General features: G+C 43.7%; 1 protein-coding gene across 2 annotated transcripts in view; it reads left to right on the top strand.

Annotated features, from left to right (window-relative positions):
• The window catches only part of THBS4 (thrombospondin 4), a 79363-nt gene that overhangs the window by 23596 nt on the left and 39201 nt on the right, over window positions 1–16566 (top strand). Inside the window, exons 1-2 of one of the 2 annotated variants that reach the window (XM_081131396.1) lie at window positions 6464–6753; window positions 12596–12799. In XM_081131396.1, coding sequence (XP_080987522.1) covers window positions 6669–6753; window positions 12596–12799 — 289 coding nt within the window. In that variant the 5' untranslated portion in view covers window positions 6464–6668. Of the gene's footprint in view, window positions 1–6463; window positions 6754–12595; window positions 12800–16566 lie in introns of those variants that run through there. The other variant, XM_081131395.1, reaches the window with a different exon arrangement.

Raw genomic sequence — 16566 nt, 5'->3', positions numbered from 1 at the left:
AGAGAGAAACATCGATGTGAGAGAGACACATCACTTAGTTGCCTCCTGCACACTCCCCAACCGGGGCAGGTTAACCCTTACTCTTAAAAAATATTTATATTAATAGTAGAGTTTATAATTGATAATTTTTTTCTCAGCACATTAATGATACTAATCTATATCTTCTGGCTTCTATTAATGCTGTTGAAAACAGTGCTGTCACTCAAATTTTTATCCCTTTGAGGTGATTTGTCTTCTGTCTTGGCTGCTTTTAAATCCAGTATATTTACCTTTCAACCACCCAGTTAAAAAATGCAAAAAAAAAAAAAAAAAAAGATCTTTATCAAGCCAATTTTCCCCCGTGAGAAGACAGATCATGAAAGACACCCTCTCAGTAAGTCATAAATGCCTTTCTTTCATAACAACAGTAGAAATAGCCCTGTTGACAAGTGTAATACCTCACTCTTTTTATTTGCTTACATAAGGAGCAGACTACTAAAGACTACTAAATATCTCTCACATTTTCTATTTGTTGTTGTGGGCTTGGGATGCTCCAGACCAAGCTCATCTATGGAGGTTTTGACTCTTCCCTTAACACGAGCCTCCACTTAAGAGCCAGAGTAAACCTTTCCCCTCCGTAGCTGAGTAGATTACCATCAGTTTCCTTAGTTGCATAAGCTCCAGCCTCAACTGATAAACAGGAATAGTTATTAAAGAAAAATAGAGAAATAAAGGAAAAGTAAGCAAACATTATCTGTTCTGCAACAAGCAAATCTCAGAATCATAACATTCCATGATATCTCACAGCCCCTGACTACAGTAGAATAATTATTCCCCAGTGTCAATGACAGGTTATTTTTATTCTGGGACCTTACTTGGCCTGAACTAGCCCCCCCATATTCTCTGCTTTTCTGATCTGTACGTTGGACAACATATCTAGCTGGACCGGTGTGCACAGAGTTACCCAGGAGTGAGGTTTTTGTGTGTTTATATGTGGTAACAGCTTCCCCTGTGATTTGGGAGCTCAATTTTTGCCCTAGGTTACCAAGGCAGACAAAAGCACTAATTCTGCTTGTAGTCAGGGTACTTAAGTTTCCTCTAAGCCCTGCTGTCCTCCCCTTCTTTTTACAAGAGGGTTGGGTGACCCCTTTCTCAGAGAACATGCTCTACTCGTTCAAAGATTGTCACGGCAACCTACTGCTTCCCCACTTCCTCTCATTTAGGCTCTGGGTTAATAATAGATTTTTAAAAGTCAATTACAAATAGAAGAACCTGAACCCTATCTGGAGGGGAGGAAGAAGAAGGGAGGGCGGTAGAATTAAACAATTATGTGCCAGGAACTAGTTTAAATATTTATATTTATTTTCTCACCTAGGGAATGCCATTGGCATCTCTACTCACCTTACAACAGGTACCATCAGCATCTCCATCTTAAAAATGACACCCCGATCAAACGAATAGGGCCATTAAGTGGCTTCCCAAGGACACGCAGTGATGGAGCCAGGATGGCTACAGACCTGCTGCTTTCTGCTTGTTCTCATCGGCCCTTGTCAGAAATGTTTCAGATTCACAGCATCCTGGGAGCTGGCTTCAGGTCTCTGAAGTCAGACCCCACCCAGGAATAAAGCAGCACTGCCTCCCGCAGTGTTGATGCTGTTGGCCAGGCTCCCGGCACCATGCTTTCCCGGTTCCCCTCCATCTCTCCACCTCCATCGCTGACCCCTCCTTCTCTCCGGGCCTCTGAAGGGTTGGGGTCCTCAGTGGTCCTCACCTTACGCTCTTCTTAGTTAGCCTCCCCTACCCCATGGCTTTAGTCGCTCCCCGTAAATCACTGACGCGCACCCTTACAGGCCTCTCTCCCAGGTAACTAAACGCTAACGGACAGCTCCATTTGAGCGTGCTGACGATGCCCTACACTCGACGTGGCCCGGCCAAATCATCGCCTACCCCTCACAGCTCAGGGAATGGCACTAAACATGCCACGCTGCCCGGGTCAGAAGCCCAGGCATCAGGATGGTACCTTGATGTCTCCCTCCACGGCCTCGCACACAGCATGCATTCCCTCTGCTTACAATGTTCTCCCCTTTGTCACACGGAGAATGCCACTCCTCCTTCGTGACCAGATGAAAAGCCTGCTCTTCCAGGAAGCCTTTTCTAACTCTCTACCTACAAGCTGCTTTCTTCTCAGCATTTCCTTCTTTCTCAGCACACATGCCTATGACAGCCGTTATCATATTGTTACATCATGTGCCTGTCTGAGGAGGCTATGAGCTGGAGGACAGGAACTGACTCAGTCGTCTTCGCGTGCCCACGGCCTAACACAGTGCAGGGCACGGTCTAGGAGGCTGTCAAGAAATAGTTGTTGAACGAATCAGTGAATGAACACATAGCAATTATTTGTTGGATAGCTAATTACATTAATGACAAAGAGTCTAATTAAGATTTCATGCCTGATAGGAAAATATTCTTTCTAACAACACTTTTGTCAATGACTGGATAGCAAACCCACATAATTTTTAAATTTAGAGTTGAAAAAACTGCAGATATCTAGTTCAGCTGCTTTATGAACACGTTAGGGCTCATTTGTAATTAGCAGTACCAATTTTCCTGTTGACAGTGAACTACTAAAGTCTTTCATGCATTAGTTCTTTTAGTTAGGTTAAACATGCCCCTGAGGGATTCAAGTAATATTATTCATTGGTTTACAAACCTTCGCCCCCCCCAATAGATTAACTTCAGTCCAATTCAAATTAGCCCAAATTCGAAACTCCAAATGAATAGAATTTTAGCCTATTTTGCAAGTTTGCTTTATATCCTATTATTTCATCACTCTGTATCATATCTTCGTAGCAAATACATTTAGACATCTGGCACTAAGTTTGGGATTCTTCTGGCTCAGTAATCATTGCGATGATTACTGGACAGTGTAGGCACCAGCACGTGGATGGATTAAACAATGTATCTTTCATTGAAGGAGAGGAGTTACTTTAAGGAATGCCAGTTGTCAAAACTCTCTGGACTTCAAGTTTGGCATAGTTATTTGTAACAAATGTCCTCACAGTTGCATTTCTGGTTGTTTTTCTGAGGAATTTTTACACAGTTTTTAATAAAGTATATTAAATCAGTTTAATGAGAGTTTTTTAAATAGTGTCCTTATACCCTTAGTGAGAATGAAAATGAGTGATTTTACGCACCTTACTTGCTTCACTAATCTCTAGTGCCCAATTGCTAAAGCAAAATATCTTACAAATTCGGGGGAGGGGGTGTTTTACTTTTAATTACACTCTAATCAGAAGCCCCTGCTCCATGTACTGGGCCCTTACTTGTGCTAACTAGTTTTTTGAGAAGCTATTTCCCCTCACCTGATCAAGCACCTTCCTTTGTTATTAACACGGAACTAGATAGTAGCCCAAAGTCAACATTTTCCAGCACAGTGGCGAAAATGTGATCACACATGAGAGTGTAAACCATAGTTCCTTTAAACAATCTTTAAATGTTAAAAATTGTCTTCCATTTCTACTCCCTTCAAGAATTCAAGTGAAAAAAACATACAGGATTAATGATAACTTTACACAAATATCAATTAACAAATATATATAAAACTTCTACTTAGTTATGCCAAATAGCAGTAATATGAGGGACTTCTCGCACTTCTGAAGAATAGCGGGAGCAGGATGGGTGTCCGCACACCCCAAAATGGGCTTGGATGTCGGTATCGATGATGATGCCACACATGCAGCAAAGGGTGTGAAAAGGCTGATCACTCACATGATGAGGAGAGAGTAGAGTGATGTGAAAATGCTTGCGAGAGCAGGGAAAGGAGAACAGCTTTGGGGGTTTATGGTGTTCAGGGCGCGGGGCTGTGGGGAGCGTGCCGGTGCATGGTCCAGGGCTTGCACAGTGTGAGCTTCCCATCAGCACCGATGGAAGAAGCACCCAGGCTTTCTTAGCAGCTTGCTCAGATGTAGGGCCAAAGGGAGGGGAGTTGTAGAGCTTAAAAGCTGTCAACAGACATCAAAAATGAAGTCACACTCTGTATTACAACAAAAATGGAAGGGAACCTAGTATATCAGTTATCTATTGCTACAATAAGATTACATAACAATCCCAAAATCTTAATGGCATTTAAAATAAAAGTTTATTGCTTGCATGTCCGGAGTCACCTAGACGGCTCTGCTGGTCTTGCCTGAACTCACTCACCTGTTGGGTCAGCTGTCAGCTGATCTCAGCTGGCTTTGCTGAGGGTGACTGCGGTGACTCAGCTCTGCTCCACGTGTCTCACCCTCCATAGCCATGCATGCCACCATGCCAAAGCAGAGGTACATGAGGGAGCAAGCCCAACCACACAGGTACTGATTAAACTGCTGCTTGTGGCACTTTTGCTAAAGTCCTATTGTCCAAGTAAGTTACATGGCCAAGCCTAAAGTCAAAGGGAGAAGACAAAGGATGTGTACGTAGAAGGGCAGAGAATTGGGGCGATTTTTGCAGCCTGCCATGCGAATGGATTACTACTAACATATCACAGCCTCTTACCAGGCTTTACCATGTTAAGAGAAGAAAAGTCACTTTGGTGAGCTGCTCACTAGTGAGTGCTAGGCACTGTACTTGGAATTGGGGCTATAAAAATAAATGAAATAGTTAAAGGAGCACAGAGTCTGGTATTGGGGGAAAAATAAACAAACTATTACAATATTAAAATAAATTATAATTGTGATAAGTGCAACAACAGATGCTCTAATGTGGTGACAGAAAAGAAACTGATTGACTCTTTCACCTCCTTTACCATAGATTTTGTACCCAATTTAACGAATTTTATTATAATCAATTTCCTCTTAATTCTGAGGACACAAAGAAAAAGCTGAATGATGTCCCAGTGAACGGCTTCATAAAAATGCAGGCTCCTTAGAAGCAAAGCTAGCTTGTAGGTTCTGTTAGGCCAGCAGAGAGTCATTTGATTCATTTGTTGCTCAGTTACACTTAGTAGCCGCCCAATTTCAACCAACATTTATTGTGTGCTAGCCGTGCAAGCTATTTTCCCGGGAATTTGCTAGGAAATGGGGATGCCTGGCAAAAATGACTTAAAAACCCCCAAAATGACTAAACAATGTTATCTGCCTTCAAATAACTTACAGTTTAGTCCTGCTTGCTCTCAAGTCCTCACTGTAAAACACATACAAGCGAAGCTGTTGCTGAAACAGAAGTTGGGAGCCTGGAGCGCCCTCTGACCCAGGCCACTCCTAGGGACCTGAAGGTTCTCTAGTCTAACCCATCTCGTTAGATTATGGTCACATTGCTAGAAGCATGCTTGCCCTGTCTCCTCAGGGCTCTCCTATGGAGACATGCAGCGGCTCATTCCATACGGTGACGTTAGTGTAATGTGGCATTAAATGAAACCTGGATTAGAGTTACATTAGACCTCAAATGGAAAAGAGCTCTGAAGATAGCTCGGAAATCTCCAGGTCATTAGTTGTAAGTAGGATCATAATTGGTGAGGGGTTACTCTAGCACAGTTTGGAAATAAACTGATGAGTTAATCTTCCAGTGTGTGGCAGATAGCTTCTTAAACTTTGAAAGAAATTATTTGAGACATAAAGATAGGGATAGAAATACTTTGCTGGGTCTTCTCCATTAGTCAAGATTGTTTCAGAAGGAAAAGTTTGCCATTGTCCTGAAATATTTTTTCTACTAGTTAACGCACATTACTTGTAGGGGGCTTTGCCTGGGAGGGAGACAACTCCTTACCTTCCTTCCCTCTTTCAGGTCCTACTCCCAAACCCTTAAACTATCACACGGGGCCTTGGGAGGGCGGCACAGAAGTGAGCAGACAGAAACTGAGTTGAAAATAAATTCTCCATAAAGCACCACCGTCCTGTAAATGGTTCCGCCCGAATGGATTCTTTGAGATGTGTTTTATTTCCAGCAAAAACTTGCCAGCGTTCACTGTTCAGGTCTCAAAACTTGATGGGACAGATGTGCAGCACTGGAGGCGTTGAAAGAAGCTTGAAGGAAAGGAGCCCGGCCGCTCGGCGGCCGCTTTCCGAGAGCGCGGAGGGCGCGTTCCTGGAGAGCCCGCAGGGTGCGCTCGGAGGGAGCCCAGACGAGCGGTCCAAGCGGGTCCAGACGGAGGGCAAAGCAGGAGGCAGGGGGTGGGGGCCCAGGGTCGCTTTCTCCCCCGTCCTCGCCTTTCCTCTCCTTCCTCCCCACGCCCCGTCCCGGGCGCCCGTCGCCAGCCCCCCGCCCAGCCCCTCGCCCCCTCCTCGGCCCCGCGGTCGCCCGAGGGCCGCGCGCGCCCAGGTCCGGGCTCCTGCGCGTCTCCACGCTCTCGCCTCCCTCTCCGCCGCCCGTGCTCCTCGCTCCGGCCGCCCCCTCTTCCCGGCAAAAGGGAATCCCAGCCAAGGGGGCCGCCCCAGCCTCGGCCCTCCCCCTCCCCTGGCCCCGCCGGGCCATAAAGCCCCGGCCGCCGCCGCCCAGCCCAGCCGCCCGCGCACCAGCTCCGCGCAGCGCCAGGACGCCCCGACGGCACCCGGACGCCGGCCCGCACCAGCCCCGCGCCGCCCGCACCGCGCGCCCGCCCCCTGCGCCGCCCGCCCAGGGTCCCCTCCCGGACCCAGCGCGCCGCCCGGGGACACCCAGGCAGGGCCGTCGCCGCCGAAGCTCCCGTGCGCCCGCGGGGAGCGCGAAGAGCCGACATGCCGGCGCCGCGAGGAGCCGCCTTCCTCCTGCTGCACCTGGCCCTGCAGCCGTGGCTGGGGGCCGGCGCCCAGGCCCCCCAGGGTGAGTGGGCGCGAGCCGCGGCGACGGCCCCCGGCCCCAGGCCCCGCGCTCCGGGCGCTCCGCGTGGGCGCGCGGAGGGACCCGCTCGGCGGCGGGGCTCCCGGGCGCTCGCCGTCCCGTCCCTGCCCCTCGGTGGTGGGAAACCGAGGGTAGAGCCTAGAGCCTCTCAGACTCCGCTGTCCAGCGATGAAACGGATTCCTCAAACAATAGTTTGGGGGTGCAAAACTTATTTTCAGTCTGCGCAGAGATGGGGGTTTACCCCAAAGCTGACCTCTAACATGCTCCGCCTGGAGTGGGGTGAACCTCGGGTTCTGTCCCCTGCGTCTCGGTCTGGTGCCCCCCTCTCCCCTTGCCCCCTAAATCCTTCCTGGGGCCGAGCGATGTTCACGCAGACGGCCTGAGACCTTCGTCCCTGAGGAAGGCGCCCCGCGACTCTGCCGGGCCAATCGCCTGTGCCTGCTCTAGCTTTGCTTGGACCCCCAAACCTCCTAGGGGGTTGGCCTCAGCTCTTGATTCCGGAGATAAAGGGAACAGGAAGGGCTGAGAAATCCGTCTTTCTCTAGGAAAAGGTAAAAGTGAGACAAGCACTATCATTGAAAAGACGTCTGGGTGGACCTCAAACCCCTTTGTGAGATGGGCTGAAAATAACCCTCAGGCAGAAAGCACTTCAGCTTAGACAGAAGTTTTTGTACAGGCTGAAAGGAGGAAAGTATTGAAGGGAGACGAGATCTTAGGTGACGACCTTCATGTGTTTGAAACTGGTGCCCAGGGTGGTTTATTACTAAGGAACTAGAGCCCGAAAAGATGCGACTGAAAGTCAAGTGGCTCCTCGCTGAGCCAGGAGGAAGGATGCCCCTGAGGCCTCCCAACGCCCTTCCCTCCCACTGCAGCAATCGCCCATTGAAATCTTGCATCTCACCAAATAACTCATTTTTATTCCAGACCAGGTGACCGGAATTGTGGTTTCAGGGGGTGCTGTACTGCTTTTAGTTTGCACTGACATATTTTAAATGCTGTCGTCTATAATATTTATTCATTGTGACCTTGCTTCTAGGGAGGTAGGAAAGAAAGCTTTTTTAAAATTGAAGTACAATTGACATGTATATTAGTTTCAGGTGTACATGATTCAGTAATTGTATATATTGCAAAATGATCAGCACAATAAGTCTATTTAATATCCATCATCATACCTAATTACAAACATTTTTTTCTTGTGATGCGAACTTTTGAGATCTACTCTCAGGAACTTTCAAATATGTGATACAGTATCATTAACTGCAGTCACCGCGCTGTACGTTACATCCCCATGATGCATTTTATAACTGGAAGTTTTTACCTCCTGGTCCTCTTCACTCACTTCATGCACCCCAACCCCAACCCCAATCCCTGACAACCACAAATCTGTTCTTGGTATCTATGAGCTTGGTTTTTAAATTTTTTTAGATTCCACATATAAGTGAGATCATACAGTATTTGTCTTTCTCTGTCTGGCTTATTTCACTTAGCGTACTACCCTCTAGGTCCATCTGTGTTGTCGCAGATGGGAAGATGTCGTCCTTTTCATGGCTGAGTAATATTCCATTGTGTATGTATACCCTATTTTCTGTATCCAGTCACCCATTTGTGGATACTTAGGTTGTTTCCATATCTCAGCTATTGTAAATAATGCTGCAATGAGCATGGGGTACATATATCTTTTCAAGTTAATGTTTTTTGTTTGTTTTTTGATAAACACCCAGAAGTGGAATTGCTGGATCATAGGGTAGTTCTGTTTTTAAATTTTTGAGGAACCTTCATACTGTGTTCCACAGTGGCTGCACCAATTTATATTAAACTAATTAGAAAGGCTAATTAAATGATAGATACCAAGTTGTAAAGTGATAGCTCACTGTGGTTTTGATTTGCATTTGATTACTAATGTTGAGCATCTTCACATGTACCCATTGACTATCTGTATGTCTTCTTTGATTTTCTGCCCATTTTTAAATCAGACTGGGTTTTTTTGGCATGAGTTCTTTATATATTTTGGATATTAACTCCTTGTCAGATATATGAAATGCAAATATTTTCTTCCATTCAATAAGTTGCCTTTTCATTTTGTTGATAATTTCCTTTGCTGTGCAGAATCTTTTTTTTTTTTTTTTTTATGAGAAAGTTTTTTGTTTGTTTTAAATCCTCACCTAAGGATATGTTTATTGATTTTAGAGAGAGAGAAAGAGGGAGTGGGGAGACAGAGAGAGAGAGAGAGAGACAGATAGACATCAATCATTTGTGTCCTATACATTACCCTGACCTGGATCTCACCCCGACTTGGGATCGACTTGGAAACCTAGGTATGTGCCCTGACTGGTAATCGAATCCACAGACTTTTTGTTGTACGGGACTACACTCCAACCGACGGAGCCACCCTGCAGGAGCTGCTGTGCAGAATTGTTTTAATTTGATGTAGTCCCACTTGCTCTTGTTGTCGTTGGTGTCAGAAAGGATGCTTTTTAACATAATTCAAAAGTTTTCTTATTGCAGACATTATTAAGCAGGTTTGAATTTAAGGCTGTAGTATTTTGTGACATATGAATTTTTGACATTTGAACACACAACTGCCTGTTGTGCTACAGGTATGGATTTTGCTTCTTCTTAGAGCTACCTGTTTTATGGAGACTTGAAGTCAGGCTATACCACTTAGATTATCTGGTTAATGTTGTTGCCGTAGATTATCTGATTAAGTCATTATTTGACAGATTCTTTTATTGAGTTAATTACTTTTGTAATTATCAGCTCAATAATTTGTTTATCTCCTTTCTCCTCTGAGCTAACCTTGTTAAGTCTTGTCAGTATGTATTCAACTTTCATACCAGGGTAGTTGGGCTCATTGATAGCAGTAATTTCACCTCTAACACTAGGAGGTTGTGCTTAGATCCTGGTGCTATTACTAAAATGTAATAACATTAAAAGAAAATTGTAGTGCCTCATTTCCTTTTCAAAACACTCTCCAAATTCATTGCTAACTGATGCCAACTCTGCCTCTTGAGAGAGAAGCCAGTGGATTAGACGAACCAAACAGATGAAGTAGGGTAAATTTAGCTTGAGCTAAATTATGGAAGTGATCATAGTAAAAACAGGAATCAGGAACTCTTGAGTTTGGTTATGAATGCAGTTCCCACACTTTAAACACACATCCCTTTTCTGAGGATGCTTTGTCCTGAGTAGAACTTTTAAACATACAGCTTTATTGCCCTCACTGGTAGAAATGTCAAGTTTCCAATTCTTCCGAAATTTAAACATTCTATTTCTCTTTTGAAGTACACTGGGCAGCAGTCTTCATGTTTGGGGAAGTGGAGTGTTAGAAGGAACATAATAGATGTGTTGGAAAGTAGAGCGTCTAGTAGTAAATTCATTATTTTGTAAGGTCCTCTGTACATGTGAAACAATACAAATTCAGTCTGAAGACAGGTTGTCTTTTAAAAAGAGTAGACATTCTTAAGTAGGTTTCTGCCTGTTTGTTTTATAACTTTTATTTCTTTTTCTTACTACAAAAGCAATACCTGTTCTTTGTTTTAAAAAATAGAAAACTGAGTTAGCAACAGAAAAAGAAATTTAAACATGTGTAACTGTGTTTAAATTTGCAACCCATAGACAGCTTCTATTCGTGCTAGTATTTTGCTGTGCTGTCTTTCAAATCTTTTTCTATGCAAATATATAGGGTGTCCCCAAAGAATGTATATACACACTGTGAATAATTATAAAGGCAGTGTTTATTAAAATACATTTCATTTTCAAAATTGAGCTATCAGCTGTTAAAGTGTTTATACATTTTTTTGGGATACCCTGTATATTTCAAATGGGATCCTGTTATATGTATAATTTTATAATCTCTTTTTTCCACTTAATATATCATGAACATTTACCATTTAACCCCTTCTTTCCATGTCTGTAAGTAGTCAGCTGCACTACCTTTTTTAATAGATAGTATTCCACTTTTTGGAAGGACCAAAATGTATTTATCCAGGACTCTAATATAAGTTGTCTTGATATTATAAATAATGACTTGTTGAACAATTGCAGTGCCATAGGATGGCTTCATCTCTGTCCAGCCCTTCTTTCTCTGCTAAGGACACTTAGTTTTCATAACAAAGTGTGGTGCCAGCAGAGCTTTCGGTTTCCCATGTCTTCTGTTGAATTTTGACATAAGTCCTTCCATAGCAGAAATTCTAGATACCACTGGTGGTGAATATCTTTGTACTTAGGTAATTTACCATATTATCCATTATTTCCTTAGGATAAATTCCTGTGAGTAGAATTGCTAAATCAAAAAGCATGTATGTCACCCTGGCCGGTGTTGCTCAGTGGTTAGTGTGTCGGCCTGTGCACTGAAGGGTCGCAGGTTCGATTCCCGGTCAAGAGCACATACCTGGGTTGCAGGTTCCATCCCTGGCCCAGGTAGGGGCATGTGCAGGAGGCAACCAATCGGTGTCTCTCACACACTGATGTTTCTCTCTCTCTCCCCCCTCCTCACACCTCCCTCCTTTCCATTCTCTCTAAAAAAAAAAAAAAAAAAACCAATGGGAAAAAAATGTCCTCAGGTGAGGATTAACAACAACAACAAAAGCATGTATTCTTAGGGCCTTTGATACTGTTATTTAAACTGTCTTCAGTAAACTTCCTTCAAAATATTTATACTAATTAGATCTTACCCACTGTTACATGAGTTTCATTTCCCTGAACCCTCACCAACAGTTAGGTATTACTGTGTTTATTGTTTCTGCAATTTAGTGAAAATAATATTATTTAAGTTAGCAATGCCTTCATCATTAGTTAAGCATATGAACATTTATATACATAATTATTTGCCACTGTAACTCCTTTTCTGTAAATTGCTTTTTCATGTTTTTTGCCCATTTTTCTATAAGGATACTTATTTTATTGATTCTTTCAAGAACTATTTATAATTATGAATACTACTAAACTTTTAGTAACCAGAGTATTGTATCCAGGAGACAGCTATGGAATTGTTCAAATAATATTTGCATAAACCAACAGAAATACTAAGTAACTTATAGTGCATTAGACTCACATTTGGCCATTGCCTTTAAAATAACTCTAGATGTGCTCTTTCATACCTGTCTTAAATATTAAAAAGTTGGAGAGAAAGTGCTGCTGACTTGATCAAAAGCAACTTATTCTAGCTTTTGTACACTGCATCAGTCAGGTTACAGTCCAGAAAGAGGAGCCACATTGCTTTGCTTGGTTTCGTTTTCGCGCTGGGCCTTTTAACAGAGAAATGCTGGAGAACTGTAAGTGCACGAAGGGAGCGCTCAGATCTCCCAAAGGGAGCCAACTGTTTTCTCACACTGTCTCCCACCGCATCCATGCTTTCTGCTGCATTCCCTGTGTCACTTATCACTGACCAGGAAAAGATAGCTGGCTCTGGGCCCAGAGGTGCATGAGGAACCCCAAGGACCCAAGAAATTCACTACTTGGGGACCTAAGAAAAGCAATGACTTGGATGCTCTCCCCTGTCCCTTGTACTTGAAGCCTCCAGTGCTTCGCCCGGTGGGCATTTTCGGAGCCACTTCTTCAGCCAAATGCAATTTGGGGTTTGCAAGCTTAGTCTTCTCTTGGGGGCTAGAGCCTAGTGGTAAACCTTGTCCTGTGTTTCTTCTGTTCAAATGCCTGGCCACTGTCAGAGTGACAGAGGGGAACTGGGGAGCTGGCCACCATGGGAAATGACTACATTAGTCTACTTTACTTCATTGCGGTCTGTCAGTTTGTCCCCCCTCAAAAACCATGCTTGCCCCAAAGTTAACCCTTTCCTGATTGTCCCTTTCTCCCCGTTCTCCCCAGTTTTCGACCTTCTCCCGTCCTCCAGCCAGAGGCCGAACCCGGCCGCCTTGCGGCCAGTCCTGACCGACCCTTCCCTCGGCGAGCTCTACGTGATCGCCACCTTCAAGCTGCAGACCAAGAGCTCGGCCACCATCTTCGGCCTTTACTCTTCAACTGACAACAGCAAATATTTTGAATTTACTGTGATGGGACGCTTAAACAAAGGTAAGCAAAAATCACTTTCTTAAAAATCCTCTTTTCCTGTTCCAGGATTTGAGACTAGAAAAGATTCGGCTCCGGGTGAGAGCAACTTTTCTTGAGAACGGTTCCCTGGCGCAGTCGTTTCTCTCACCCGCCAGTCATTTCAGTTTTCAATACCGAATCCTTCTAATCACACACTTTCCTGCATAGGGAGAGGGAGCTGATGTTGAGAGAGGGAATGACGGGTGGCTTGTGGCCAGAATGCCCTCTGACATTGTCTCTCGTTAGTCTGGATCCAGCTCTGGAAGGGACAGCACCCAGGACAGTTAGGCCACTATCTTAGTCAGCTCTGGCTGCTTATAACAAGCACCATAGACTGGGTGGCCTGAACAACACGCATTTATTTCTCACAGTGATGGAGCCTGGTAAGTTCAAGATCGAGGTGCCCACAGATTCAGTTCCAGGTGAGAACCTGGGTTCTGGCTTGTAGACAGCCACCTTCTCATTGTGTCCTCTTGTGACCCTTCCTCATTGGGTGCCACTGGGGAGAGAGCTTTTCTGTCTTCCTTATAAGGGCACTAATGCCATCATGGGGACCCCACCCTCATGATGTAATTAAATCTAATTACCTCCCAAAGGCCCACTTCCTAATACCATCACATTGGGGTAGGGCTTCAACACATGGATTTGGAGGGGGCGGGATACAAACATTCAGTGCATAACAGCTGCCCAGACCGTTTGTGTGTTCCCTTGGAAGCATGTGGCTTAGCAGACCTAACCCCTGGCTCTGCAAGCATCTTCCCGGGCTTAGTGGAGAGACTATACCTGAGCCAGTAGAACTAAATGAACAGCTCTCTTTTCCAGCTGTTTTGTGCCAATTTACACAGGTCGGTCAGCTGTTTGGTCCCTCTACAGTCAAGTGTTTTACTGTCAAAATGACGTACTACAAGTACTAAAAAATGACTCTCAAAGAAAAAGGTCACTATATTTTCATCTCTTTCCCTTCCACCCTTGCCCTGGGGACAACCCTGTTCCTGCTTATTGAGGAATGTAACATTACGTGTTTTGCTTTTAATAATAATAATAATAAAAGGATCAGTCCCTCTGGCTAGATTTTATATTTATTTCAGTTTGCTTTACAAAGTACATAGATGCTTACAGTGCTCCAGACTCCTAGATTCTAGTTGTGATGGAACACTTAAGTCTGTAGGTGTTAGGAGCTGGAAAACATGCCTAATTCTTAGCTTTCATGGGACTATCGAGTTAAAAGCAAGAAGGAATGAGGCTAAAAGGACCTCTGCAGAGTGAAAACCTCTGCTTTGAGCTCTCGCCCTCACTGAATTCACTCCGTTCCTGAATTGGCCGGTACATGTGAAACAGCTGCGGAAAGTCTACACTGCCTGGAAACAAGGAAGCAGCTTATCTGCACTGGTTCTTTCTGTTTAGTAAGCAGGGGTAACATTCTATATATGGGCAGGTAAGGGGGTTGTTAGTGTGTTTCCCTTGAAGAATCACTAGTCATGTGATTCAGCTGTAAATGCCAGCTGACTAGCATTTTAGAGGAGGAGATGAGAGGGCTGATAAACACCTCTGCACCCTCCAACCTAGTAGAGGTGATCAATAACTCTTAGAAAATATATTTTTAAAAAGAGTCCAGACCTAGCCGGTTTGGCTCAGTGGTTAGAGCGTCAGCCCTCGGACTGAAGGGTCCTGGGTCGGCCAAGTTGCACTACCTCAGTTGCAGGCTCAATTCCTGGCTCCTGTCAGGGCACATGTGGGAGGCAACTAATCAATGTTTCTCTCTCACATTGATGTCTGTCTGTCTCTCTCTCTGAAAAGCAATGGAAAAAATACCCTCAGGTGAGGATTTAAAAAAAAAAAAGAGTCTGAAAAGAATCCAGGAATGAAAATTCTTAGAAAACAAAGAGGAATTTATACTAGTATTAGAGTTTGGAGAGTTGAGGATTTTCACATAGAGAAGTTTCACTGTAGCAATAGGAACAAGTACAGAGATTTGCCATCACTGGTGGATCTGAAAGTTCTAGGACAGAGCAGCAGCCCCTTCTGATTGCAGCAAGACAAAGTCTTTGGCAGGGACTGAGCATCCCTCAACTCGCCTTTGTGTCTACTGCTACACTGTGTCATACGTGGAAGTGGCTTCTGACCAGACTGAATAGAATAAATGGAGGCTGAGAAAAGTAGCCTTGTTTGTTCAAGAAGACATACACTATTGTGCCAATTCTGGGAGTACAGAGTGTCTGGCATGTTGTAGGTCTGACTCAGATTCATTTTTTGAATGAATGAATGTTGAAGACCATTTGGATGTGACTATCAAAGAAATATCAGTAGTACTTCTGATAGAAATTATCAGATTATTAGAAATATGCATGGTATAATCTTGGTAGAAATAAGCATTCTACAGAATGACTGTATAGAAGATATGGCTGACGCTTTTCTAGTATCTGGCATGGAGGCAAATTTCCAGTTTCTATCCTGTGTTTGAGCCACAGTTAAAAATTTTATGACTTTGTCACCATGAATACATCTCTGAATTGCTCTTAGCTTTCATCGCTATCTCTGAAGTGGGCCTGAGATAATAGCTGCCTCACAGTTTGATTGCAAGAAGTGAATTATATAAAGTATGATAACATTGTTATAATGTGAAGCTGAATAAAAATGTCAGGTTCTTCTATAAGGAAGGAAAGAAGAAAGGAGGGAGAAAGAGGAGAGATAGATATATCTCTCCTATTTAAGCACCTGTCTTCCAAAGATGACGATGGGGTGAACTCTTCTTGGCTTCCCTTGATGAAAGCTTCCCCTTTTAGAAAAAGCAACTGAGAAGAACTGCTTCTTTTGTTGGTGATGGTTTTACTTTTTTTTCAATTACAGTTTACATTCAATATTATTTTGTATTCATTTCAGGTGTACAGCACAGTGGTTAGACAATCATATACTTTACAAAGTGTTTCCCTCGATATTGCCAGTACTCACCTGGCACCATACATAGTTATTACAATATTATTGATTATATTCCCTATGCTGTACTTTAATTTTTTAAAATTTATCTTTATTGTTGAAATTATTACAGATGTCCCCCTTTTTCCCCCATTGATCCCCTCCACCCCACATCTACCCCACTCCCAGGCCTTCCCCATAACAATGTCTGTGTCCATGGGTTATGCTTATAGACATATAAGTTCTTTGGTTAATCTCTCTCCACCCACTCCCCCACCCCCACCTTCCTTCTGAGATCCCTCAGTCTGTTCCATGCTTCTATGCCTCTGGATCTATTTTGTTCATCAGTTTATTTTGTTTATTACATTCCGCATATGAGTGAGATCATGTGGTACTTGTCTTTCCCTAACTGGCTTATTTCGCTTAGCATAATACTCTCCAGTTCCGCCCATACTGTCTCAAAGTATAAGAGATCCTTCTTCTTTACAGCTGCATAGTATTCCATGGTATAAATGTGGCACAGCTTTTTATCCACTCATCTACTCATGTGCACTTGAGAAAAATGTATATTCTGCAGCTTTGGGGTGGAATGTTCTATAAATGTCAATTAAATCCATGTGATCTAGTGTGTCATTTAGGGTCATTGTTTCCTTGTTGATTTTTTTGTCTGGAAGACCTATCCAGTAAAATCAGTGGGGTGTTAAAGTCCCCTAGTATGACTGTCTTGCTATCGATCTCTCCCTTAAAATCCTCTAGAAGTTTTTTTAAAATTTAGACGGTCCTATATTGAGCGTATATATGTTTATCAGGGTTATATCCTCTTTTTGGATCAATCG

This window comes from Miniopterus schreibersii (genome assembly GCF_964146895.1).
Source record: "Miniopterus schreibersii genome assembly, chromosome: 3".
NCBI lineage: Eukaryota > Metazoa > Chordata > Mammalia > Chiroptera > Miniopteridae > Miniopterus > Miniopterus schreibersii.
Note: the sequence above shows the minus strand (reverse complement) of the source record. Positions and strands in the feature narration are given on the sequence as shown.